At 50.9% G+C, this 27,496-nt stretch overlaps 1 protein-coding gene across 2 annotated transcripts in view; it reads right to left on the bottom strand.

The window, feature by feature from the left end:
* Positions 1-27,496, bottom strand: part of MAN1C1 (mannosidase alpha class 1C member 1) — a 55,568-nt gene that overhangs the window by 19,487 nt on the left and 8,585 nt on the right. For both annotated transcript variants that reach the window (XM_064731568.1, XM_064731569.1), the window contains one exon: positions 16,217-16,313. In XM_064731568.1, the coding sequence (XP_064587638.1) occupies positions 16,217-16,313 (97 nt within the window). The remainder of the gene's footprint in view (positions 1-16,216; positions 16,314-27,496) is intronic.

Consider the following 27,496-nt stretch of genomic DNA (forward strand, 5'->3'; position numbering starts at 1 on the left):
ACCCACCCCAGGAGCTGCACCAACCAACACTGACTTCATTGACACAACTGGGGAAAGGTGCTGGGTGGAGAGGAGCTGCCATTGCTGGCTTTGCCTCCTTTTGTTTCTTCTTTTCTTAATTTTTCTAATTTTTTTTTTTGTGGGAGATGACTCAGGCTCTAGGAAGAAATTCTGCCCCAAATGAAAACCTTGGGGTGAGGTGTTACAGGCTGGGGATCTACATGTCCAAGCCCAGACCCACCTGCACCTGCCTCTCCCAACACCTGAACAAGCGGCCTAACCCCAGCACTCACCCAGCCCCCAGAGCTCAGCAAAACTCTGATTTTCCAGAGGGGAGCAGCTGTGCTGGGAGGGATGGAGAGCACTGCCTTGTCTCTTCCCAAAATAGCCACCATGGAATATCACAGGCCAGACAAACCTGAAGGGCTCCCAGCTGCAAGTCTGTCCCTTGAGAGCCTCAAAAAAAGCCCCCAAAGTGATGCTTCAGCAGCCCAGCAGCTCAGAGTGGGGTCTGAAATAGCCTTTCCTCAGCAAGGAGAGCTCCTTCCAAAGGCTCTCCTGGACCCACCGCACTCTCTGTGCCTGGGCATGGAGAAAAGGACCCTGCAAAGCCCCCAGACCACAGGCTGGACCCTCCTGTCCCACCAGCCTTGCTCTGGGCTCCAGGGACCAAGGAGGAGCTCAGGGTGTGCCTTTGGGAAGGTGAGCACCAGGATGCCCAAGCAGCAGGAGATGGGAGCATCCTCACCAGGATCCCCAGCTCTCCCTGATGTCAGGGCTCAGCTCAAATAAAATTATCCTTTCACAGGCTGGTTGGGCATGGAAGGGGCCTTAAAGATCATTAAATTCCAACCTTCCACTAGGAAATTCCTTGTGCTGTGTCCCCCCTGTTCAGAGCCACGTTCCCCTGTGCCTGCCATCACTGCCTGCCCCAGGGAGGGAGGGAAGCCCACCCTGACCCCAGCAGCCCTGCAGCAGGCAGAGAGCTTGGGGAATGGCATCTCTAATGCCCTGAGCCTCAGGGGGCTGGTGCTGCCATTTGGCAAAGAGCCCTTGATGAAGTGACTCAGTGAACAGAAACCAAATCCTTCATTTCCAACAAAGCCGTTTCCAATCCGCACAGTGACGCTTTGTGCCAACGCCTCGGATGAACAGCACGAGCCATTAGGAGGATATCAGACTTAATCTGGCATGCAGCAGGACTCTTTAAATGCCACAGAACAGGGGGTTTAAACAGCTCTTTGCTAACTTTAATAACAGAGTTTACAACTGAAAGGCAAGAGCAGAAGGGGGAGGAATTTAGATCAGCGCAATGTAAACCCAGATCAAAAATGAAAGGTCTTGACTCCCACTGTTCTTATGTCAGATCGTGTTTGTCAAAACAGAAATTAGTGCTGAAACCTTGTTTGGAATAAAAATTAGGATGCAGTTTCTACGAAACACGACGAACTTGTTAACTGCCAAGGCCCAAGGGGCTCTGGTTGTTTACCTTCACCTCCTGGGGCACAGGGGGGAAAACACGAGATCCCTTCCCTGCTTCTGCTGGGCTCAAGGCTTCAATTAAAACCAGTGCCCTGCTACAGCAGGAGTCTGAAAAATTACCATCTCCAAGTGCTGCTTTTCCTGCTCTTTTTGGTCCTTTTTCTCCACGCCAGGGCTTGGAGAGCAGCCTGAACTCCTGACATTTATCCCAAATGTGTGTGAGAAGCCTGGGAGCTGCCTGGGAGCGCGTCAGCACACAGCTCCTGCCTGGTGGCAAACTGTCCAATTCTGGGAGAAATCCACACACAGACGTTTCACACAGCTCAGGATTATCTTGGCAACCAAGTAAACTGTGAAAATCACTGCAGCTCCTGGAAAAATCTGCCCTGCAGCCAAGATTTGCCAGTCCCTGTGCAGAGCGCTCCAGGCCAGGCACAAGCAGAGGCTGGGAGCCTGAGCTGGGATCTGGGCTCAGGCCAGAGCTCCCTGTCTGGCCTTCAGCTTCTCCTGCCAGCCCAAAAAGCAGGAGGAATTCTCCTCAAAGCATGAAAAGAAAGAGGGTTTAAAGCAAGAGAAATAAGAATGAATTTATCCACCACGCCCAACCTGTTGTCTCTGCTCTTCCCAAGCACTTTGCAGCAGCCATCCATCCATCCATCCATCCATCCATCCATCCATCCATCCATCCATCCATCCATCCATCCATCCATCCATCCATCCCCCTCAGGAATGGTGCAGGAACATTCCCCACCTGTGATTTCCTAACATTTCCTCCCTCACACCAGGCATGGGCACTGGAGATGAACTCCAGCTCCAGTGGAAAATCACTCTGCTCCCATTGCAAGGATCAGATGTCAGGGATCCCCAGCTGCTCCGGCTGACAGAGATTAAACAGAAAATCCAAATGGAACTGGGAAATGGGTTTGGTTTGCAGGGAGAAAGAAAAGTGCTCAGTTAAATCCACAATCAGCTCATTACAGTCCTTCAGCTGCCTGTGAGTGGTACCTACTGCAGATGAAGGCACAAACACCAGACCTGAGCTCCAGCCCTGCCAGTGCCTTATTTATTGAGTTTTTTTGTCTGGGAACCTGATAGCTGTAACACAGAGTAACTACATTCCCTTTATTTAAGGGAAACTAAACAAATTACATCTGAGCAACAAGGTAGCAGAAGCCAGAGATAGAGGGGACAAAGAAGCAGTTCAAGAATTAGAAAGGATCTATTTCTTTTTGTATCAGCACATTCTCTTGCAGAGTTAGGGAAAAAAAAGTCCATTAGCTTTTGAGCAACCTCATTTTTCTCTGCTTTCCAAATAAACCACTGCACCTACACTTCAGGGACCTCATCAAAAACCACTCCATGGCCAAGGTTATTTTCCCATCTTCCTCTCATTAATCTTCCTCACTCTCCTCTGCAGGTATTGGTCAAAGGGTCACACCTGAGTGCTCTCCATGCCCTGATGGGCAGCAAAGGCCACCAGGCAGGGTCACAGGCAGCTCTGTCCCTGTCCCTCAGTGGGAGCTGCCATCCATGAGGGTCTCGGGGTCACACACTGTGCCAGGCCCCACCTCAGAGCCCAACAAACCAGCCCCCATCAGCCCAAAACACCAATTATTTCCCCCCAAACCAGCCCCCATCAGCCCAAAACACCAATTTCCCCCCAGTTTCAGTCCCTGTTCTGTCTCCTCCCCTTCCCCACCCTGGCAGATTCAGCATTCCCAGGATGCTGGCCCTGTTTTGCAGTTACCAACTCTTCAGCTAGCAATCCTGGCCCTGGAGATGTGGATTCCCACACAGCTCCAGAGGAAACAGGGATCCACGGGAATCCCATGCCTTTATGAGCCACAGGACATCACTCACACCACGTCACCCTCTGAGCTTCACAGCAAACCAGCTCCAGCCCCCTTCCTGTGCATGCAGGGTGCTAAAGTCACATTTCCCCCAGCCATGGAAAGGTCAGAGGCCTGGAAAGATGCTCAGGAGCAGCAGAACAATCAATCCAGCACCAGGCTGGGAGGGAACAGCCCCCATCCTGTGCATGCAGGGTGCTAAAGTCACATTTCCCCAGCTAAGGAAGGGTCAGAGGGTGATCAGTGCCTGAGAAGATGCTCAGGAGCAGCAGAACAATCAATCCTGCACAAAACTGGGAGGGAATCCTGTGCATGCAGGGTGCTAAAGTCACATTTCCCCAGCCAAGGGAAGGTCAGAGGGTGATCAGTGCGTGAGAAGATGCTCAGGAGCAGCAGAACAATCAATCCTGCACAAAACTGGGAGGGAGCAGCTCCCATCCTGTGCATGCAGGGTGCTAAAATCACATTTCCCCAGCTAAGGAAAGGTCAGAGGCCTGGGAAGATGCTCAGGAGCAGAACAATCAATCCTCAATGAGGTTGGGAGGGAACAGCTCCCATCCTGTGCATGCAGGGTGCTAAAGTCACATTTCCCCAGCTAAGGAAGGGTCAGAGGGTGATCATTGCCTGAGAAGATGCTCAGGAGCAGCAGAACAATCAATCCTGCACAAAGCAGGGAGGCAGCAGAGCCCCCAAAGCTGCACTGCCAGCCCAGGCTGAGCCTCCCAGCCAGAGCACAGGAACTTTGCGGGCTGGCCCGAGGGAAATCACCCAAACGTGGCTCCCACAGAGCTCAGCCTGCTCCGTGCTGCCGGCAGCAGAGCTCTCCCAGCTCCTGGGGAGTGCTAATGAGTGCCAGCTCCACCTGCAGCACGCAGCAGCCTCGGCATATGGGCTGCACAGGTAAAGCTGGCAGCAGACTGGCAGCTTCAAGTGCTGCCTTTTAGGCTGCTGTGATCAAATTTAATAGGGAGCGTGTTCCAGCTGGGGAAGAAATGGCTTTTTTGGATTACAAACCACTCATGTTTTTCAAATATCAATTTCCCCTGGAGAATTAAGGCTATCATTCAGGCTGGAGCAGCAGTGGCAGCTCTGCCCTGATCCAGCGATGGGTGGGAGACACAAAAGAGAGCTTGGGCTCCTTTAGGGATGTGAGAGGCTGGGGGAACAGGTTAACAATGTCCTTATTAAGCACTGGGAAAAGGAGAAGAAAGGTGCTCAGCACTGAAATGAATCACTTGTCACAGCACCAGCCCCTCAGATAAGTTACTTCCTTCAGAGGGACGGCAGAGCAGACATGTGATAAGCACCTATTGCCAACTGATTCTTAAATGTTTAATACTTGGCAGCACTCCCCAGTTTAATCCTCTTTCCCCCAGCTCCTCCAACCATCTTTCAACATTTAGTGATGCTCCAACGAGCAGCTCTGCTTCATCCCTGCACCTCCCGGAGCTGGAATCAAACGGTTCCTGCTGCAAAGAGCCAGGCAGGAGGGCAGGCTGGCAGCACAGTCCCTGCAAACCCACTCTCCACGTGCCTCCCATCTGTCTCCCGTGACACACAGAGCAGCTCTGCGGGCCAGGCAGGGCTGGGCAGGAAATTGGAGTGATAATGGCTGAAATGCTCCTCTGGGAGGAGGAGGGGAGGGAGGGAGGGAGGGAGGAGGGGAGGAAGGAAAGGAAGAAGGAAGGAAGGAAGGAAGGAAGGAAGGAAGGAAGGAAGGAAGGAAGGAAGGAAGGAAGGAAGGAAGGAAGGAAGGAAGGAAGGAAGGAAGGAAGGAAGGAAGGAAGGAAGGAGAAGGAAGGAAGGAAGGAATGGGAAGGAAGGAAGTGAGGAAGGGAAGGAAGTGGCGGAAGGAAGTGGCGGAAGGAAGTGGCGGAAGGAAGTGGCGGAAGGAAGTGGCGGAAGGAAGTGGCGGAGGAAGGAAGTGGCGGAAGGAAGGAAGTGGCGGAAGGAAGTGGCGGAAGGAAGTGGCGGAAGGAAGTGGCGGAAGGAAGTGGCGGAAGGAAGTGGCGGAAGGAAGTGGCGGAAGGAAGTGGCGGAAGGAAGTGGCGGAAGTGCGGAAGTGGCGGAAGTGGCGGAAGGAAGGAAGGAAGGAAGGAGCTCCCCTCCTGCCCAGTGGGGCTCAGATGCTGGCCAGCAGAGTAATCACTCCTGACAGAGACGGGCCATTGGAGCACGGCTGCGAGGAGCAGCTCAGGGAGGTCAAGCACAACACAACAGCTGGGGCTGGTGCCTCCCCGTTCTGGGCGTTTGAAATTAATTTTGGAGCGGTTAAAGGTAATCTGATTATATTCAATTTATTGCTCCTCCGCAGCCCTCCTGGAGGACCTGCAGCATTTAATGTGAGGGGTCCCAACAGGCCCATTAAAGCAAACACACTCGTCCTACCTGCAACTATTATCCTGCTCTGCCAGAGCCACAGGTAGCAGTTAATGAGCAGAGCTGCTAATTCACCTCACAACTCAAAGGGGAGATGCTTCATTACAACAATCAGGAGAAGGTGCCCTTCTGCCTCTCCAACACACTTCCCCAAAGTGGCAGATGTGTTATGACAGCACAGCCTGCAGCTCCTGACAGTGATTTTCCCTCAGATCTGGATGGGCTCTGCACAACAGGCACCACGTTGGAGCTGGGGCTGTAAAACCACCCATCCCTGTCGTGGTTTTATCCACAGCCCAGCAAACGTCACCTCCCAGAAATTATCTGGCCCTTAGCACCAGCCCAGGTGGGAGAGAATTCAGAGATGAAGAAGCCAAAGCACCCTTTGCCTCAAAACAATAAACAGATTAATTGTGCTGTTCCTTATGGGGCCTGGCCATGCTGAGACCTATAGGCTGAGCTTGGAACCCTCATAACCACCCATGGAAGGATCTGAGCACATTTTCTCTGTCAATGCAGTGGGCCAGGAGAATGCAAACGCTCCATTACCACCAGCACAAACACATTAAGGCACAGAACTCCATCACTTGGGACCATCTGTCCCCGTTCTTCCCTCATTGTTAAAGCCACACCAACAAGACCCCAGCTGAAAGCCTCCAAATGCTCTCCAGCATGCTGCTTGACAGGATTAGACATCAAAATAAGCCCAGCACACTGGGGAAACAGTCAGGGATGCAGCTCAGTGAGGCTGCACGGTGCCTCCTGCCCCGGGGAAGCACAACGAGCCGTGAAGCAGAAGGAAGGAAGGAAGGAATGGTGAGGCAGCGCTCGGGAAAGCATTGCCAGGCTGCAGCCCAGGAAATGCAGCTCAGACCAGCCCTTTCCAGCTCTAACCAGCCCTTTCCAGCTCAGACCAGCCATTTCCAGCTCAAACCAATGATTTCCAGCTCAGACCAATGATTTCCAGCTCAAACCAATGATTTCCAGCTCAGACCAGCCATTTCCAGCTCAGACCAATGATTTCCAGCTCAGACCAATGATTTCCAGCTCAGACCAATGATTTCCAGCTCAAACCAATGTTTTCAGTCAACCAGTTCAGCTCAGACACCATTTCCAGCTCAACCATTTCCAGCTAGACCAGCCATTCCAGCTCAGACCAATGATTTCCAGCTCAAACCAATCGATTTCCAGCTCAGAACTCATGATTTCCAGCAACGAGGATTTCCCAGCTCAAACCAATGATTTCCAGCTCAAATCAAGGATTTCCAGCTCTAACCAGCCATTTCCAGCTCAGACCAATGATTTCCAGTTCAAACCGAGGATTTCCAGCTCATACCAACCATTTCCAGCTCAAATCAAGGATATCTGGCTCAGATCATGGATTTCCAGCTCAAAACAAGGATTTCCAGCTCAGACCAACCACTTCCAGCTGAAATCAACCATTTCCAGCTCAAATCACCAATTTCCAGCTCAAACCAAGGATTTCCAGCTCAAACCAATGATTTCCAGCTCAGACCAATGATTTCTCACTCAGACCAAGGATTTCCAGCTCAAATCACCAATTTCCAGCTCAAATCACCAATTTCTCACTCAGACCACGGATTTCCAGCTCAAATCACCAATTTCTCACTCAGACCAATGATTTCCAGCTCAAATCACTGATTTCCAGCTCAAATCACCGATTTCCAGCTCAGACCAATACGCTGGAATGCTGGAAAAAGGAGCAAAGCCCACCCCAGGAAGAGCAGTAACGCCTCACACAACAAAGGGCACAGATTCCCCTTTCCAGCAGCATTTGGAGCCTGCAGAGGGCAATCCCAGCAGGAGGAATGTGACCTGCAATTAGAGCTGGGCAGCCCCGAGGCTGCTCGGCCCCCGGAGGAAACTGGAGATGCTGCAAAGCAGGAGAGGGTAAAAGCACTCAGCAATGCCCAGGGGGAGGCCGAGGAGCCACAGCTGAGCTCTGCACACAGAGGGCTCAGCCACCAGCACCAGCTTCAAGCACTGAGGCAGAACTGTCCCTGCCAGGACCTTCCAGCTTTTGGGAAGCACTGAAAGACCCCAGAGTGCTGATTCTGAGTTTTGCTGCTCTCTGGGATGAGTGGGAGCTGCAGGACTCCAAAAAGATGCCCTGGAGAGGCGGCAGAGTGATGGTGAGGGAAGGAAAAGCTCCATGAAACGCTCCCTGCTGGCTCCATCCCCTGCAAACCTTCCCCAGAGCTCCCTTGGTGACAGAGAACATCACAGCTACAATTTGGGATGTACACACAAAAGTCAGGAAATTAAAAATGCTGGTTCCCACAGCAACCAGGATGGAGCCTGCCAAGAGAGAAGGAATGTTCTAGCCTAGGCAAAAGGTGTCAATTTTAATGCCTGGAGGTGACTTCCACTTGCAGCTGCCTGAAGGAGAAGTCCATGAACGCTCTGCTCTCCTGCACGGGCAGACCTTGATGCTCAGGATTGGTTCTGGATTCCCTCTCTTCCTGGCAGACACAGCACAGACTGGAGCTTGGAAATGGAGGTGAAGCAGAAACCCAGCCCTGGGTGCTGGGATCCCCCACTTCAGAACTCAGGGTTTGTGTTTCCCCACCCCAGAGCAATCCTGTGCTCACAGGAAAGCACTGTGCAGAGAAACAGGAATACATTTGGTGCTCTTAACCCTCTGTTTGTACCTGAGAGGTAAATTCTGGGTTTATTGAAATTAGTAGGAAACAACCTCTGCCTTTAGAACTTTCTCTTGAAACGCTTTCATTTTCCTGCACTGAACTTTTCCTTCCCTTTTGGAGCTGCATATAAAGTGTGCTAGGGTGCAGAAGTGGTGTTGGGAATAAAACATCACAAGGAAGAGGAACAATTTTAGTCAGTCCAAAAAAAAAAAAAAGAAAATCCTCGCTGTGTTTCACACGGATGCCTCAAGCAAAGGCTGAGGGATTTCCTTGAACCTCCAAAAAAAATCCTCTCCAGAGACAGACACAATCCTGGGAGGCTAAAAGGAAGCACTCGGTGAAAGCATAAAGGTCTTGGAGTGACAAATGCTGCCACAGCATTCTGAGCACACAGAGCCAGCCCCGAGCAGGGACAAATCTGAGAGCTCCCGTCCTGAGGGAGGGAGTTAAACCCACTGATTGAGTGGGATAAGGGACTCCTCTCCCCCAAAAAGGCAGCAGAGATGAAAAAAAAAATATCAGAAACAAGCACCTGGAGAAATTACAGAGGAAGAAATTCAGTAGCAGGACCCATTTGATATATGATCTCCTGGAGGTGAATGGAAAAATGTCAAAATCTAACACTAATCCAGATGAATATCCAATGAGATACATAATGAGGGTGGAAAGAAACCTCAGCAGCAGCACAAAATGATGTGATAAAGCAGTTAAGTTCTAAATGTGAAATCCAACACAGCAAAGCCAGTTTGGAACCTGCTTAATCTCTTCAGAAGTTTCAGCAGCAGAAACCAAGTGAATTAAAACCAAAGTAAGTGGGGTTTTTGCTGTACAGTTTCCATCTCCTCTGAATAAACAAGGGAAAGCTAAAACACAGAGGGATAAAGGTAAGAAACCCTCGAGTCTCAAGATATTTCCAACATTAAAAGGCTTAGCTAGAAGTGCATTTTTAAAACATTCTTAACCTGGATTTGATGGAGCTCCTGGTAGTGCAGGGGGGGCTGTGGCTGCAAACTCCTCCTGGAACAGAGCTGGAGCCAGAGAGGGTCAGGCTCTGCTCCCAGGGAACAGGGACAGGACAAGAAACGGCCTCAGGGTGGGCCAGGGGAGGCTCAGGTTGGATGGAGGGAAAATTTCTGCCCTGACTGGGTTATCAAGCACCGGAACTCCTGGAGTCACAGCCCTGGAAGTGCTCAGGAATGTCTGGATGTGGGTTGGTGGTGAGCACAGGGCTGGTGTGCTGGGCCAGTGCTTGGATTTAAAGGTTTTCCAACCTTAATTCTGTGATTCTGGCAAGAACTTCATAAAGAACCTGCCTGCAAGCAGTGGCCAGAGACAGCTGGCCCTGAGCATCCCAAATCCACCTTCAGCCCAGGCAGGGCAGTCCCAGGTGGGGCATTTACCTCCCTAAGGAATCCCAGACTGGTTTGGGTGGGAAGGGTCCTCAAAGCCCATGGATACCATCCCAAACCATGGATCCCATCCCAAACCATGGATCCCATCCCATCCCATCCCATCCCATGGATCCCATCCCAAACCATCCCATGGATACCATCCCAAACCATGGATCCCATCCCATGGACCCCATCCCATCCCATAGATCCCATCCCAAACCATCCCAACCCATAGATCCCATCCCATCCCATCCAAACCATGGATCCCATCCCATGGATCCCATCCCATCCAAACATGGATCCCATCCCAAACCATGGATCCCAACCAACCATCCCATCCCATGGATCCCATCCCATCCCAAACTATGGATCCCATCATCCCATCCCATGGATCCCATCCCAAACCATGGATCCCACCCAGGACCCTCATCCCATATCCATCCTATCCCCATCCCATGACCCACCCATTCCCATCCCATGGATCCCATCATCCCATTCCCATCCCATCCCATGGATCCCATCCATCACCATCCCACCATATCCCATCCCATCCCATGGATCCCATCCCATCCCAATCCCATCCCAAACCATGGATCCCATCCCATCCCCATCCATCCCATGGTATCCCCATCCCATCCCATGGATCCCATCCCACCATGGATCCCCATCCCATCCCATCATCCCATCCCATGGATCCCATCCCATCCCATGGATCCCATCCCATCCCATCCCATGGATCCCATCCCATCCCATGGATCCCATGGATCCCATCCCATCCCATGGATCCCATCCCATCCCATGCTCCCAGTGGTTCCCAAGCTGTACCCAGCTCCCTGGAACGGGTGCTGGATGTTTGCTCAAACCAGCTGCCAGTGCCAAGGCTCCAACTCAGCTTTTGCTGTGGAGCTGCCACCAAAGGCTCCTAATCCAGAGCTGGATCTGTGAGCAGTCCAACTCCACCCACCCTCAGCTGGCTGCCTTTTAATCACACGCTCAATATCTCTCAAGATTAGACAATTATTTCCGCATAATTAGTGTCCAGAATGAGGCACAGGCAACATCCATAATGGGGTGCTTAAAGAAAATATTAAAAGGAAAGAAGGGAAAAAAATCTTCAAGACGAGCTCGCTGTGTTTTAAAATACACCCAGAGCCTGAAAAAAGGATTAAAAAATAGCTCCAGCCTGATTGTTCCCTGCGCGCTGTGCCACGGGGCTGCTCACGTGTGGCTTCCTCCTCATCTCTGCCTGCTCCTCTCTCACAGCCCACAGAGGCCCCACAGAACCCTCCCCACTCCCAGCTCTGCTCAGTTCTCTCCCTTTTCCTGCTGCTCTAATGGCTGTTTTTCTGCTCCTTGTTTGGTTTGCTCCTGCCCCGTTTGGCTGCGCCGAGCGCTCCTGACAAATCCCACGGCGCGCTCTGCTCCTCCCAGGCCTCGCTAAGCTCCAGCCCCAGCCTGGGGTCGGTGGGAAGTTCAGGAAGCTGCTGAGGGAGCTGGGCTGATGGATGGGCTGGGGAGAGGAGCTGGAGCTCGCCCAGTTTGCTGCCAGGGCAGGTTGGGTGCCCAGAGGGCCCAGATCCCTCAGCCTCTGCACCCCTTCTCCTTCCTGACCTCATTCCCCTGCTGAAATGCAAACCTAAGATGAGCCCGCTCTGTTCAAATGACATTTTCTCCACAGTCACTGCCCTGCCCAGCCCCAGAGCCAGGGTTTGATGCCAAGGTGGCCTCATTTAGAGGCCACTCTTGAGACGTTGGGGATTTTTTTCTGGTTAAACTTTTTAAATGAGCATTTCAAGCTGAGAAGTCAGCTGAGCCACTGTAATCAGATTAAACCCTGTTTAGGGTCCAGCAGAGCCCTGAAGTTTGAGCCACCACTGCCAGCAGGACACAAGGTGAGAGTGGAGTGGGGACAGATCTCCTGAAGGATTAATTAGCTTGGGAGTGATCTCAAAACAGGGGAAAAAAACCCAAAACAGGGATTAATGTCAGCTCCAACACGCAGCCAGACTCCAGTGAGTTTGGGATTTGGAGCACATCCTGATTCCCTGCTTCCTGCTGCCAGGAAATAAGTTTGTTGCTGCAGATTTCGCTGACATCAAAAGCCAAAGTCAACTCAAAATGCCCTCCTGAAAATTATTCATCTGGGGAACATTACACATGAAAAAGACAAAAAAAGATGATGATGCCAGGGAGCAACAGAGTTCCAGCAATATCTTCATTACAAGGTATTTTTCTCTTTAAAGAGCCCATGGAGCCAAGCATCCAATGTCATGTGCAACAGGCAGCAGGCATAATTCAGCACAGAAATTAAGAGAACCATTATTATTATTATTATTATTTGAATCACATAAAAGGACTCTCCAGGGTTTTGCAATTTTGTGATCATGGGGAAAGAGACCCAGAGACAGAAGAGAAAAGGTGCAGTAAGCAATTGCACAATTGGAGGTTCCCATTTCTCTTCTGGTAGCTGGGATATTGCTGAATTAATATTTTCATTCAATTATCTCTGTTCTATATTCCCAGACCAGCTCCTGTTGCTTCTGACTGAGCTGGGTGTGTTTGGTGCCTGCTCAATCCTGGAGGAGGAAGCAGCTCTTTGGGAAATGTTTGGCTCAGCTGGCCAGACTGGGGGCACGTGGAGATTTTGGGTCACTGCTTTTCTTCTCCCTTTTTTCACTTTTCACTTTTTGGTCACTTTTTTGGTCACTGCTTTTCTTCTCCCTTTTTTCATCCTCAGAGCCAAACCAGCCCCATTTCCAGGCAGCTGAGGCCAGTGACCTCCTGTCCTCAAAGCAAACAGCTCGGCCAGAGCCTGAGCCCAGCACACAAACACAGCCATGGATTTTCCAGGAATTCCTCCAGCCTGGGCCCTGTCACCAGGCAATCCAACACAGGACGGCCCTGCTGCAGGCTGAGGTGCAAACACCTGCAGAAATTCACTGCAGCTGCTGGCAGAGCTGTGCCACCCCTCCTGCTGGCCTGGCAGTGCCCTGGCTGTGACAGCTGGCACTTGGACAGCCTCCCTGTGCTGCAGAAATTCAGCATATGCTGAGAGCAGCAATGGCTGCAACGAGGCTATTCATGATCTCAAAGCATGATATCGAGTGGGGAAAGAGGGGAAAAAAAGGGGAGAAACCTGGTTAAGGTTTGCTATTTTTAAACTAAAATTAATAAACCAACGTGCGTTTAGGTGGTGAGGAACGCCTAACAGCACAGCAGGGTTCCATATTTACTTGCTGTCACTGATTTCAGAGCAAATTGGCTCAGGGTATAAGTCAAAGAAAGATCCTTCTGCTGCCAGCACTGCACACTTCAAGAGATATCTGAAAATCAGGCTTCCCACCTTATCATTGTTAAAAGACTGTGCAATCAAAATGTAACTGACAATTCGGCTGATGCACGAGCAGAACGAGATGCCAGCTCACTCTCCCGTAGCTGCAGAAGCTCTGTAAAGCTATCAGGATTTTAAAAACATTTTGTCAGAAAAATAAGTGGCTCTGACAGAGCTGGGGAGTGGGCAGAATAATAATCCAGAGCTCTGGAGCTCAGGGTGACAGGTGCATTTCAGGGGCTGTGCCCTCTCCAGCAGCCCCAGGGAGCCAACCCCTGCAAACACCACGGAATTTAATTCCTACAGCACCCAAGGCAGCAGGGCTGGGGTGTTGAGAAGGGTTAAAACAACTGCATCAGCACTGGGAGCAGAATTGGTACCTGCAGATCTCCAGCCTCACCCTCAGCTGTGCTATTTTCCTTAAATGTTCCTAAACCAGCTCGTTTGGGGTCTGGTTTGAGCAGTGCCTGGCATTCTGCAGACAACCCTGAACCTAAAAACCTATAATAATAATTATAATAAAAATATAAATAATAAATATAACAATACAATAAATTCATAATTAACCCCCCAAGCTGTGCAGCCTTTAGGAGCCACTGGAACCTCGTGGTGTGGGGTTTGCTCCATCAGAAATCATCCCCCACTCCCATGGCACCAATTCCAGGGAAATCATCCCACACCTAAAGCCCAAACCGTGTTTACCCCACTGGAGGGCATGGGCTGGGCTGCTCAGCGTGGCACTTCTTATCACAAGCGTGGCTGATGAATAATTAATGCTGATGAAAGGAGCACAGCTTGTGGGTTTAAGGAAAGGGCTCTCGAGCTGCAGTGATTGTAAATGACAGCAATCACAGGAGTTCTGTGCAAATAAACTCTGGCCAGAAACGTGGGAGGATGAGAGAAACAGGAGCTGGAGAACACCAAGCACCAGCAGGAACATGAGATCAGATCACAGCCCAGGAGAGGGGGAATGCTGGAAAAACACCTGGGAAATGGCAAAGTTGGATTTCTGGAGAGATTGATGGGGCTGGCGATCCAAGCTTTCCTACCTGGGCAGGAAAATGGGGAGGGATGCTCTGTCCTGGCTGCCAGGAGGAGCAGGGCACTCTGCAGGAGCAGAATTCAGAGTTCATTTTTATTTCTGCTTGGACTTAGAGGCAATATTTGATCCAGAGCAGCTCCCCCCAGGCTGAGGCTGCCAAGCTGGAGGCTCCAAGTGAGCAGCAGCACATCCACAACAGCAAATTCACCCTTCAGGAACTTGATTGCTTCCCATGCACGCAAACACGCTCGAAAATAGCCCCAAAAAGGTTCCTCCCCTCCCACATGGAAGCAGCTGCACAGAAATCTCAGCTTAATATTGACATTTCCAGCCTGGAGAGCACCCAGTTTGCCTCCTTTCCAGCTGGAGCTTGGGATAAAAAGCCACTTGGTGTGACAGGAGGGGGAATGGGCAGCAATGCAGGGCCCTGTCCTGGCTGCACCCAGGGACTGCCTGATGCTCTCTCCTTTAGAGGCACAGCCAGGAGGGGGAAAAGCCTATGGAAAGGCTGAAATGTACCATGGAGCTGCTTTTCTGCAATTGTCTGCAAATCCTCGTGCTCCAAAGCATTTTCCTTGAGAGTGCTCACAGGCACACTGCAAACAAGCATAAGTACTGTCAATTGTTTTAGCATGATAAATGCATTTTAAAGCTCTCAATATTTTTGTCTGTTTACTGGCACACTCCTTGAGGAATTTTGACAAGCTTGCCACAGTGGAGGAGCTGCAAAATGCTTCAGCTTGCTCTGAACTCCATGCAGAGTCTCCAGTAAGGAACCTGGCTGCTGCTGGAGGGGGCTGAAAGAGCAAAACAAGGCCAAACCCACCCAAAGCAGAGCCCCTGGCACACAGGGGCTGGCCAGGGGCAGGGGCTGCTCACACCCAGCCTGTGACAATCCCAGACCTCCTTCCCTGAGCCTCCACAAGGGTTAATGGGGTTCCTTGCAGCCCAGCCAGCTGTGAGCCAGATGTGCCTCCCCACCTCCCAGCAAAGAACCTGTCCCTAATGTCCCATCTCAGCCTCTGTCACTCTGAGCCACTCCTGTCTCTCCATCTTTCCTGTCCTCCCTTCAGGTCCTGCAAGGCCACAATCAGTCACCCAAACCTTCTCTGACGGTGTCACAGACACCTGATGCCATTTCCACCTTCACATTCCCCTTCCCCAACCTCAGCCCCCAAAGCTGAGCAGGATGAGGGTTGGGCTGTGCACAAAGCAGATCTCCACAGGCTGGAAGCTCCCCCCAGGTCCTGGAGCTGATGTGGAGAAGGACCTGGGCACCTACAGAGTGCACAACAGGATGGGAGCGTTCTCCAAACGCTCAATCTGCAATCAGCTCACGGTGACCTGCCCACGGAGGAACCCCACGAGAGAATCTCTGCACACACATCCCTGCACAGGAGCCCAGAGCCCTCTGCAGAGCAGGAATTCCCCAGGGATGGGAAGGGATCCCCATGGCAGGGCCTCAGGGAGCCAAACAGGGAAATACTCCCAGTGCAGAGCAGCAAAATGAGAATTTATATCCCCAAAAGCCAACAAATACCCCAAAGCCACAACAAGTATCCCACCAGAATGAGCAGGGGAATAGCACTCAAAGTGGCTCACATAAAAAAGGATAATCTGCTAAAGAGTGAAATTATACAAGCCAGTTAGCACAGAGTATAAAGAGCTTTTAATATTGATTCACTCAATATTTCATGGAATTCACATCTTGCTCAACACTGAAGAAATGAGAGAGAGAAAATGCTCAATTTGGTCAGGTCCTGAAGCCTACAAGCCCAGACAAATAGCAGCATTGTCAGCTCTGGGCTGGCTTCATGTTTTAATAAAGACACTTTCATTTTAGCACTGCATTTGGTGCTGGCAGTGCACAGAGAGGAGCCCCAGGCTGGGACTGGGAGCTGCCTGCAGGGATGAGCTCCCAGCCCTGCACAGGCACAGAACAGGGACTCAAAGCTTTGCATTTCACCAACAATGAGAGGGACGGGGTCAAAGCTGTGACAGGCACCTCCCTGCCCTGCACGTGTGACTTCCACAGCTCAGGAAAAGTGGAATTGCAGCAGCTGAGCCCCACTCACCGAACATGTTCCCGATGTGGCCGTTCTTGGTCAGCGGGCGCAGCTCGTTCTTCCCCAGGGCGTACTGCTTGTAGTTATCCCAGGCAAACTTCATCATCTGCGAGGCAAAGGGCAGTGAAAACAGTCAGCACAGTGAGGATTTCCAGTCCTGAGCTCTGGGAACCCATGGCAGTTTCCCACTCACTGCTGAACCCATGGCCTGTTCATGATAAAATCCTAATTCCCACTGAACACCAGGAGCGGGGCTGCACCCAGAGGTTGGGAAGTCTCCAGTTCATCATTCCTGGGGAAGAACCTGGCACATGTCCCACCAAAACCCCACGTTTCACCCTGGCCCTGCAAACCACGTGGCATTTCTAAAAAGCTGTCTCCATCTCTGAATTTCCAGCCTTTCTCAGAGAGTATTTCAGAATGGTTGTTAAATACAGCAGTATTTCAGAGTGGTTGTTAAAATGGGCTAAGAGTGTAAGGCCAAAGCTGATCTGTGCCTAAGTACAGGCAGGAACTGATCTTAGGGACTGCACAGAGGTTTTCATTCTGTTAATTGACAGAATACATTCACAAAGACCAAATCCATGACATTTGGTTATCTTCTATCAGAACTCCCCGGTGCTTTCCTCAGAGAGCTCTGCACAGGGGCTGGGTGATTCCTGAGCAACCCCTTCCAACTCCAACAATTCCTTTTGGGCTGTTTGAGCCGTCCTGCCCGAGCCCGGCACCCTGACCTTCCCCTGAGGGCTGCGGGGCAGTGCTTGTGCAAGTTCCAGCACACACACACACATCCCAGAGCAGCTCTGTCTGCCCTCCTGCCCCTCTGGGAGGGCAAATTAAACATGCAAGTGTCCTTTCTCCACCTGGGAGAGACTTGTCAGATTCCTAGCAGTGCCTTAAATCAAGCTGCCTTTTCTAACCCCAGCCTGGCTCTGAGCAGCTCCAGCCCCAGCACTGCACTGACCTGAACATCCTTTGATTCAATCCCTGGCATAAAAAGATAACAAAGGGGAAGAGGGGGCTTCAGAGAACCAGCCACGTTCTCCAACAAAGATAAGAGAAGGCTGAAACGCTTCCCTCAGAGCAGGCTTTTGAGGGAAAATGGCAGTTCAAACAAAATCCTTCCTGCACAGAGCGCTCCTGTCCCGTGTCTGCAGCAGGGCTCTGTTTCAGGATCAGAATCACAGGTTGGTCTGAAATTCCTCCTGAAATTCCTCCTGCCATCTCAGCTCTCACTCTCCCCTCCAGCTGTGTGTTTCACAAACCCAGCATCACAAGCCCCTGGCAGAATCCTCCTTAATTAGCACAAAGCCACATCCCCAGATTCCCCCTCCTTTTTAAACATCAAGCTTCCAAAGTAAAGTTTCCTGGAGCTGCTCAGATGGAGGAGGATAAACATTTGCTGAACTGATTGTTAACACTCGGGCTCCAACAGCACCAGGAGATGGAATGCTGGACAAACAAATAAAGGCAATTTGGGGTTTAAAAACTCAGTGTGGGATGAATTAGTCAGTGGAGAACTAAATAATGACCCAGGGAGGGGGAGAAACCCTCCACAAAATGCACTCAGACATGTCCCAGGCATATGACTCGGGCTGCTTGCTTTATTTTTGCCAAATCTCTTTTTGTTTTGTTGGTTTGGTTTTTCCCCAGTGGCAGCAGGTTCTAAATGGGAAGCTCTCACTCTCCATGAACACACCAGGGTGGATCTGTGAGGAGCTCTGGCCTCTCCCTGGGCAAGGCAGAGCAATTCTGTGTGTCAGAGCCTGCTGCTGGAGCTGGCAGCAGGGAGGATGGCGTTTGCCCAGGCAGCATTCCCACAGCCAGCAGCACCACAAGGAACCTGCCAGGCCCCTCAGTCAGGGTGAGGACGGGCACCCACCCTCCTGGCACACAGGGAGCCTGGACATGCACAGGATGTGGAAATGATTCTGTTTTCTTCCCTAAAACTCCTAATGCTGTAACCCTGAGTCAGCCGCATTTTAAGCTGAGTATGAAATTTTAAGTTATTTCCTTCCCTCAACTTCTTTAACCCCTGCAGTGCAGAAGGACCAGGGCACAGCTCCCTGGGGGTGCCTGCAGACACCCCCATCCCAGGGAGGGCATGGAAACCACCCAGGCCTCCCTTTGTAGTGAACCCCTCAGGTTTAGCCAGGGCCCCTTGGAGAATAGAATGCTGACACAGCGGCAAAGAAGTTTCCTGTCTCCAGGGACATCGCCTTGTACCTTATCCCTATAGCCATGTAAGGCAATATTGTGTTAAACCCTACCATTGGTCACTTATGGTCACTCTAACACCTTTGCCATTGGTCAGGATTGGATCCAGGCCAAGGGTATAAAAGTAGCACACTGTACCCCTGCTAACTGGGAAGAAGAAGAGCTGAGACCCTTCACAAACCCTCCAATAAAGCCACACTCGTGGAACAGCCAGTGTCTTCTGCTTCTCCTCTCTCTGCCGTCTGCTGGAGCCTTAGGCCAAGGGAAAGCTACCTAGCAAGCAAAGCTGAAATCACAAGAGCTGCCTCATCACTAAGAGCTGAATATTCCCTGCTTGCTAGGGCTGACCTGCGGCCTTGGTCTGAGAGCGAGCTGGCTTCTGGCACCCAGTCCCCTTGGGGCTGAGCTCTGGAGCTGGAACAGCTTGCATAGGATACGACCAAGCAAGGCTCATTTATCCCTTCAGCCTCCATCAGCCACATCTACAGGGAAAATCTCATTTTCTATCTCCTCATCAAGCCTGAGGCTCCCCAAAGGGCCCCACGCCCCCCAGGATGGAGCCAACACCTGCACCCCTCCCCTGCCTCCTCAGCCATTTCAGCTGCCTGTGCCACACTGCTGAGAGAAACTCCCCAGCACAGATTCCTGCCCAAACTCTGCCTCTGCTCAGAGGCTGATGCTCAGGGGACGGCAGCGCTGCCTCTGGGTGAAGCACACGGTGCTGGCTGCCTTGGAGCCCTGCAGATTTGGGAGGCAGCATGCAGAACGGGGCAGCTTCTCATCTGCCAGCATCCCAAAGCTTCCCTCTCTCCAGTGATGGCTCCAAAAAGCAGCAACTGGAAAAGGTGAAGAGCCAGAACAGCATCTGCACCACTCTGCCTCTTCTGGCTGCCTGCAGCTGCCTCTCCAGCCCAAATTTGGCTTCCAAAGCACTGGGGGGATGCAGCAAAGTCCTGAAAGTGGGGGCTCCACATTCCCAGAGATTCCAAATTCCAGCCTGGAAGGGAAGGGATGGATGCAGGAGGATGGGGAATGTGTGTGTTCCAGGCTCATTTCTGATGAGCCACCAGGATTAGAAGTGAATATTTTATGAATTCTGGTCCTGACACGTTACAATACATCAGTGTTAACACTGTGCCATTTTGCATTTGAAAAATGGCACTGGAACCACAAAAATTATGGAAATAGATCCATAATTTCAGATTTTGTTCTCACCACTGAGCCATCTGCCACCTAACAGACAATTATCTATTTGGGCCTGGTATTCTAAGCACTCTGGGTCTCAACTGATTTATAGCAGAGACTTCCAAATTTATAAGTTAATTTGTCAGATTGCTCTTTCTTTCCTTTCACCTGCAAGTCACTTGTTACTTTGGAGTTTCAGCTGCCCAGACAGACAAGCCTGTATTAAAATCAATTAGAAATGACAAAACTGACCTCTGAAAACCTGCACTATCATTTTCACCCCTTAGATCCCCATCTTTTCCTGTGCTTTGCTCCATCCAAACCCAAAAGGGGCCTGGCTTTCAAGCCCATCTGTTTCATAGAGGCTCCAGCAGAACAAAAAGCATTTAGGGATGCTGTGATCCAGGTAATGAGGAAATGGGTCTCGGGATAAAAACTTGACCAAGAAAGTGTTTTCACTTTGAAGAGATGTGCAAATCTTTAGCACATTTAATATCTAAACCACTCCAAATCTCTGGGTTTATGGACTTGCAAAAAGCAGAGAGAAGAGAGGGGAAGAAAAGAACAAAAAGCTCCCCCCACCATCACTTGCCCTCCTTTTGTCAACAGGGAAGATTTCCAAAGGCAGAGCATTCCCAAACAGCTATTTGATTAGTTTTATCCATCTAGACTGGGATAATTAGTAAATGCTTAAAAGATGAAATCTAAATATACCAACCAATGAGCCCCTTTCAAGCACTTCCAAGGAACATTGCACAAAGCCATTATCTACACAAGATAACCACTTCCGTGGCTCTTCAGCCTCCTTCCTCCAACTTCCCTTCAAACACTCCCCTAGAAAATATCAAAGAAATACCCAGTTTGAGTTAGGAAAAAAAGGAGGGCAGGGGGGTGAGTGTAATCTCAATATTTCTTTCTCCATTGTATTCCTAACTTGTTTTTTCCCCATCTCTCTTCCTTTTCCTGCAGCTGGAGCAGATTATTTGTGCTGACAGTTTCCAAAGCAGGACCAGTTCTTTCCCACCTTTAACCTCCTTGTCCCATGGTAACCCTGCGCCACTTTGGGTCTTTAAGCTGCAATAATGACATTTATTTCCCCCTCCTGTATAAAACACAATTTGCCAGATGAGAAGAAAGAAAGGAAAAGAGGAACTGTCAGTCTTGTAGGAAGAAGTCTGCCTGAACACATCGGGATAACTCATTTCTGTTTGGAATAATGGATGCACTTTTCCCTTATCAAACTTGCATAAAGCTGTATAATTCAGGATCTGCTGAAAAGGTAATGAAACAGCATCATGTTTATTTTGTGTTGCTGCACATGGAGATATAAATACCCAGGCAAACAGCAGGGCAGAATGCTATAAAAAGGCTGGAATTCATTTGAAAACCTTTAATAGAAAGCTGAGCAACTTCTCAGGTTTCTTCTCCGGGCCCGTGTCCCCGGTAATGCTTTTATGTAACAGCAAAATGATAACAAAAAGGCTGTGTGCTCACTCCAGAGCATGGAGATGTTCCATTTAGGCAGACACTGATAGCCAGGGCTGCCTCTAAAAGCCTGGGAGTGCAGAGCAGGAGGAGCTGCAGCCCCAGGGACGTTACCAGGCAACTCCTGCAGATGGACACCAACACTGATAATCCATCCTAAAGCAATTACACCTCATAATTAAAGATTACAGGAAATCCAATGGATCCCAACAGCAACTCCAGCAGTTTAAAGGCACCCTGGCTAACCTGCCTGTTTTCCAGCAGCCACGTTCTGTCCTGCTGGGATGGGGCACTCAGGAACTGCACAGATTTCCATTGAATGGGCCCTCAAACAACGTGGTAATCCAACATCCCCTCTCTCCTCCCACTTGAAATCAAACTCATCCCTTTAACTGATGGCCAAGGGGTAAAACCTGGGCCTGTCACTCCCAAGGAAAGCCAGGAGAGCACAAACCCAGCTCCAGCTCTTTCCTCTCCTATGGTGACTCTGACACATCCTCTGGGCAGCTTCCACTGCTCCTCAGCTCCTCCAGATAAAACACACTCAGAGACTGGGCAGGGGGGAAATATCCACAGGGGACTGGACACAGCAATGTCCAGAGGGAACTGGACACACAGAAATACCCAGAGGGAACTGGACACAGAAATACCCAGAGGGAACTGGACACAGAAACACCCAGAGGGAACTGGACACAGCAATGTCCAGAGGGAACTGGACACACAGAAATATCCAGAGGGAACTGGACACAGAAATGTCCAGAGGGAACTGGACACACAGAAATATCCAGAGGGAACTGGACACAGCAATGTCCAGAGGGAACTGGACACAGAAACGCCCAGAGGGAACTGGACACAGCAATGTCCAGAAGGAACTGGACACAGAAACGCCCAGAGGGAACTGGACACAGCAATGTCCAGAGGGAACTGGACACAGCAATGCAGAGGAACTGACACGAAACCCAGAAGGAACTGGACACAGAAACGCCCAGAGGGAACTGGACACAGCAATGTCCAGAGGGAACTGGACACAGCAATACCCAGAGGGAACTGGACACAGAAACGCCCAGAGGGAACTGGACACTGAGCCTGAGCTCACTTGGCCCATCAGGTTCTCCTTATACACAAGATAAAGGTTCATTTTTCACACCCAAAGCAGCAGCCTGGGCACAGAACTCCTCCTTCCTGGGGCTCCACTCTTCCTGGAGGATCCTCACCCAAAATTTCCACCCCTGTCAGCTCCTGCCTGCAAACACATCAGCTGAGAGCTCAGGGGGAGATGGCAGATAGAGGAATTGCTTGCTACAGGCAGCTTTACCTGGAAAAAAATGTAAGGGAGCAATTGCAGCAACAGGTGAGTGGGGCTTTGCTTTCTTTGATTTCTTTCTGGCAAACTCCTTCCCAAAGCTGCATGGGTGGATTTTTCTGCCATCAGCTGCTACCACAGCTCACCCTCTCTTGCACAGCAGCCAAAGACATTGCTCAGAAAACTGATCTCCATCACTGGAACAATGGGGGAATTCTTTAGGAATTGAAGAAATCACCTTCCAGCGAGTCACAATATAAAAAAAAAAAAAGTTTGAAGCTCTCCTTGCTGTTCCCAAGCAGCCAGGTCGAGGTGAGTTCTCCAGCACAGACCTGCAGAGCCAAGCACTCCCTGCCCAGCACAATCAGGGAAAAGCAGGACAAGAAGCACTGGGAGGACAGAAAAAAGCACTGGGAGGACAGAAAAAAGCACTGGGAGGACAGAAAAAAGCCCAGCACAGAGCAGCCCAAGGTTGTCAGTGTTAGTGGCAAGGACAGAAATAGAACTCAAGAGTCAGTCCCTGCTAGGAAAGCTGAATGGGAGAAAACAGCTCAAACCACAATTAAACTAACACCTAATTAAATTCCTAATGCAACTAGATTTAACCGTGTCAAGAGGGGGAAAAAAATAAAACCCTTCTCAGGCTATCTGAGGCACTAAACCCCAGCTGGATCCAGCTGCATCTAAATCAGGAAACATGTCAGCAAGAGCAGTTGATTTTGCAGTTAGCTCTGTAATGAGATGCTGGCCTGGAAGAGGCTGACAATGGTTTTGAGAACAAATTTGCAAGTCTAGACCAAAGCACGGGGTGATTTAGTGGAGAGATCAGGGAAACTGCAGCCTCCTCTTCCTTTGCTTGCCAGAATCAAAGCCTGGGGAAAATTCTGATGGGAACAAAAGGAATTTGTGTTCCTGGCCACCCTGACACCTCAGTTTCGTGTTCTCTGCGAGCCCCTGGGGCTGATCAGAGTCGGGATATTCCAGAGCACAGCCAGGCTGGCACTGCACAGTATAATAAACACAATAAATACTCCTTGTGTCCTGGCTTGTCAGCACTCAGGCACTGCTGTCACCGGTGCAGGGAGATGGCAGGAGCTGGCCCTGTTAAACCTGAGGGTCAAACACAGCTCCTGAGCTGCTGCAAGCACACGGAACAGCAGGAGGAGCACAAAGCCACCAGCACCCATTGGGTGACACTGCTCTTTGCATTTCTTCAACTCCGTTTCACTCCAGGCTGGACAGTCTGGCTTTTCTTAGTGACTACTATTGCATTCCAGCACACTTTAAGGAAAGAAAAGTGGGGAAAAATTACTTCCCTAGTAATGATGCTCCTTCAAATGTCACCTCCGAGTCCCCTCCTGGGCTTGGAGCCTGCAGCACAAACCACACAGGGAATTCCCTGAGCTCTCAAGATTTTGGGCACTGTCTCATTCCTGCAGGCTGCCTTGAGGGCTCTTCCATTTCAGCTGCTTCCCTCCAAGCATGTACAGCACAGGGCTTTGTAAATGCCTAATGACACACAGACTACAAATTCTCCTTGAAAGCGCCCAGCATTCCAGGTGAGCACCAGCAAGAGCTGAGCAGGCAGGATCCATCAGCTCCTGCCCAGGATCCCCCCACGCTGCATGGATGGAAACACAAACACAGGATTGTTTTTACAGACCTGCATTATGGCAAGGGAAGGTTTTTTTCCCTTTTCCCTACAGATACCATCTGCACAGAATTCTCATTTCTGGAGAGCCACAGCCCAAGGGGATGCTCAAAAGGAGCTGTAGCCATAAGTAACTCAAAACGCTGCAAGGAGAAGGAAGGAAAGGAAAAAGGTGTGGAAATATTTTGCTTTTCCTTTTCAAGGAAAATAAAAAAAGAAAACCCAAGTCTCTAGAACATATTGGGCCTGTCTGTTTGACAGGCTGTAGGACAAATGTCAAACAGATCAATAACGAAAAGAAACAAAACGGAGAGGAGAGGAGAGGAGAGGAGAGGAGAGGAGAGGAGAGGAGAGGAGAGGAGAGAGAGGAGAGGAGAGGAGAGAGAGGAGGGAGAGGAGAGGAGAGGAGAGGAGAGGAGAGAGGAGAGGAGAGGAGAGGAGAGGAGAGGAGAGGAGAGGAGAGGAGAGGAGAGGAGAGAGAGAGGAGAGGAGAGGAGAGGAGAGGAAGAGGAGGAGAGGAGAGGAGAGGAGAGGAGAGGAGAGGAGAGGAGAGGAGCTTTGTACTGCTGAGCCTTGGCTGGGGGAGGATGGCAGAATCCTTGGAGGGGTGGGCAGAGCAAACAGGCTCCAGAGCTCCTGTGTGCCAGGGAGCCATGGCCAGGCAGGGCAGCAGAGGAGCGGATTTGTGAGCTCCCTGCCCGTCCTGGGTGCGATGGAGATCGGGGTGGGTGCACCAGAGCACCAGCACAGCCAAGGGAAGGCTCCCAAAGCATCCCCAGAGACACAGAGAGAGGCTCAGCCCCACACCCAGCACAGCTGGCACAGACTAAAGGAGCAGCCCCGTGCCAGCTCCCCCAGAGCTCAGCTCCCCAGCCCAGAACCAGCAGCTGAGCTGCCTCTCCCCTGCACCCACAAGGTGTGAATTGCTGCTGACACATGGATGGCTCAGGGGCCCAAAACACAGCACAAGCAGATGGGAGAGCTGAAGGGAAGGGAGAAGGGAAGGAAAAAAATGTAAATACAGGCCAAGAGTCATCCTGCACCGCTCCTATTCTGCGCTGTGAGAACGGATTCAGGGAGCAGGAGGAACATCTGTTTGGAAACTGCCTTTGTCTCAGTCCAAATGCTGGAACAGGAGAAAGAGGGAGGCTGAGGACTGCCAGCACACCTTGTGCTTCATCTCACACTTGGATGGCTTAGCAGGAGAGATCTGGGAGGATGAGTTTAGTTTAATGATTTCTTGCTGGTTCACCTGCTCCCCATCTGTCTTTGTAGTCCTTGCTCAGAGGGACAGATTGGAGCACTGCTGTCCTCTCCCTTTTCCAGAGTTCCTCGTGATTGGAACTTCTGAAGAGAGGAACAGAGCAATTCTCAAGTATTAAGTAGTCAGCTGAGATTAGTCCAATAATTTATCACAGGTAATAGCTAATAACAGACACGAGAAACTCTCTGAGAGCCTTCCTAGAGCCACGTGTCAGAGCTGTCACCTCACAAAAGTGGTGCAAGAAATCCTTGGACCACAGTAGCAAATTTATTAGCCAGAGGCTGAAAAACCCTTCCAAGAGCCCCAGAGCCCACAATAAATCACCACAAAGCAGGTCACAAACACCGGATCCCTGATGAAAATGAGGTTGGTGGGGTTGGTGTGAGAACAATGTTAGGATTCAGCTGGCAGGATGGAGGGGCCTGGGCCTCACCTCCCATCCCCAGAGGGATCAAGGCTGGGCCCTGGCACTGCTCCAGCACTGCCATCACACTGCTCTGACTAACGGGCTGCTGACAGAATACAGCAGCGAACGGCAGCTTCGGGCATCAGGGTAATAAACTGCAGAAATAACATCAGAATTGGAGGCAGCTCCTTGCTCCCTCATCAGTGCACAAGTGGCACCCACAGAACGCTCAGGCCTAAGGAATGAGCCTCCACTCACCAAACCTCACCCTAACACTCAGCTCAAACCTTGATTTCAGCCTTTGAAAGCCAGAAATGAAAGAACCAAGAGAAGAGAGCTGCCTATGGCTTTGTCCTACGCCAACCTTTTGAATTATTTTGCTGTGCAGCCGCCAGTGAGGGTGGGCAGAGCCACAGCCAGCAGCAGTGGTGTTCTGGTTGTTTGGGCTCAGCAGCACAAACCTCTGAGAGATAAGATAATCAAACACAGTCACAGTGGTTCAGCAATCCTGACATGGTCTTGGTGCTGGAGAAAGGCCTTCAGGAAAGCCAAAACAGCACCAGAAATCAGCCAAGGGTTTGTTTGGGTTCATCAGTGCTGCATTCCAATGTAAATACGTGTCCTTCCTAGAAAACTCCAGAGAAAAACGAGGCTCATGTGGAAGGAGAGCCAGAAATGTCCTTTTCCACTGGAAGTATTTTATTTGTATTAGATCTTGCTGGCTAACCCAGGCAGCAGGAGGGTTTCAGGATGGATGAAACGCGATTATTCCACAATTATCCTTTGTTACTTCTCAAAGTACACGGTTCTGCACTTCCCTCCCTGCCCAGGGAAATCATGTTAACACAATTAGAGCAAGAGCCCAGCTTTAAACACGGCTGCTCGGACGCTGCTAACACGGCTCCAATTCTCAGCACAGACAGGCTGCAGAGCCATCCTGCTCCATAAATCAGCAGGAGCTCTGTCAGCGAGGGCCTCTGAAGGGAAGGGAAGGGACACTCTCTAGGAGGAACACTCACTGTATATCATCCTCCTGTGCTAGTGCTGCTGGCACGAGATGCGGCAGGATTTCTCCATCTCCTGCATTTCATATTCTTTATAATATTCCTCACAGCCTTATTCTTGCAATATCTCAGAGAGGAGATCTAACAACAGCTCCAGGGCCACGCAAGGCAAGTATTGGAGGCCAGATTAGAACTAATGAGCTCCTGGCTCCCACTCAATCCCAGCCTTTAGAACAATTAGCTCAAATGAACCCAGGAACCGTTTGCTGCTCCGCTGTCGCCTGCCCGTCCTCCCCGGTACCTCCTGAGCTGCAAACTGCAATTGGCTCTGACAGAGGGGAGAGGTCACACAGAAACCAGAGTTCAGCGCAAGCTGCAGCAGGGGAGACCCCCAGGGAGCCCCATGAGGGGGGGTCAGTGCAGGGCTCCTGCTGCTGCACTGAGGAACAGGCGCCAGGATCAGGATGGGGCCCGGGGCTCACACAGGGGACACAAGGATGGGGAGCCCCAGGCTGCCCGATGGCTCTAAGGAGGTTCCAGCACACATTCCTAGAAAGCTGCACCCTGCTACCTCCCAGCCCAGGGAAAGAGCCTCAGGAACACAACTGCCCTTTCCAAACCCGCCGAGATCCCTCCTTGGGCTCCACACTCACTCCCACAGGGCACTCTGCAGCTCTGCTGTCGGCAGCAGGAGATGCAGAAGGGAAGCACAGCAGTCACTTCAGCTTAGTGCAGCCTCGTGCTTTACTCACGCTCCAGTGTCCTCCTGCACAT

The sequence above is a fragment of the Zonotrichia leucophrys genome, chromosome 23, assembly GCF_028769735.1.
Source record: "Zonotrichia leucophrys gambelii isolate GWCS_2022_RI chromosome 23, RI_Zleu_2.0, whole genome shotgun sequence".
NCBI classification, from domain to species: domain Eukaryota; kingdom Metazoa; phylum Chordata; class Aves; order Passeriformes; family Passerellidae; genus Zonotrichia; species Zonotrichia leucophrys.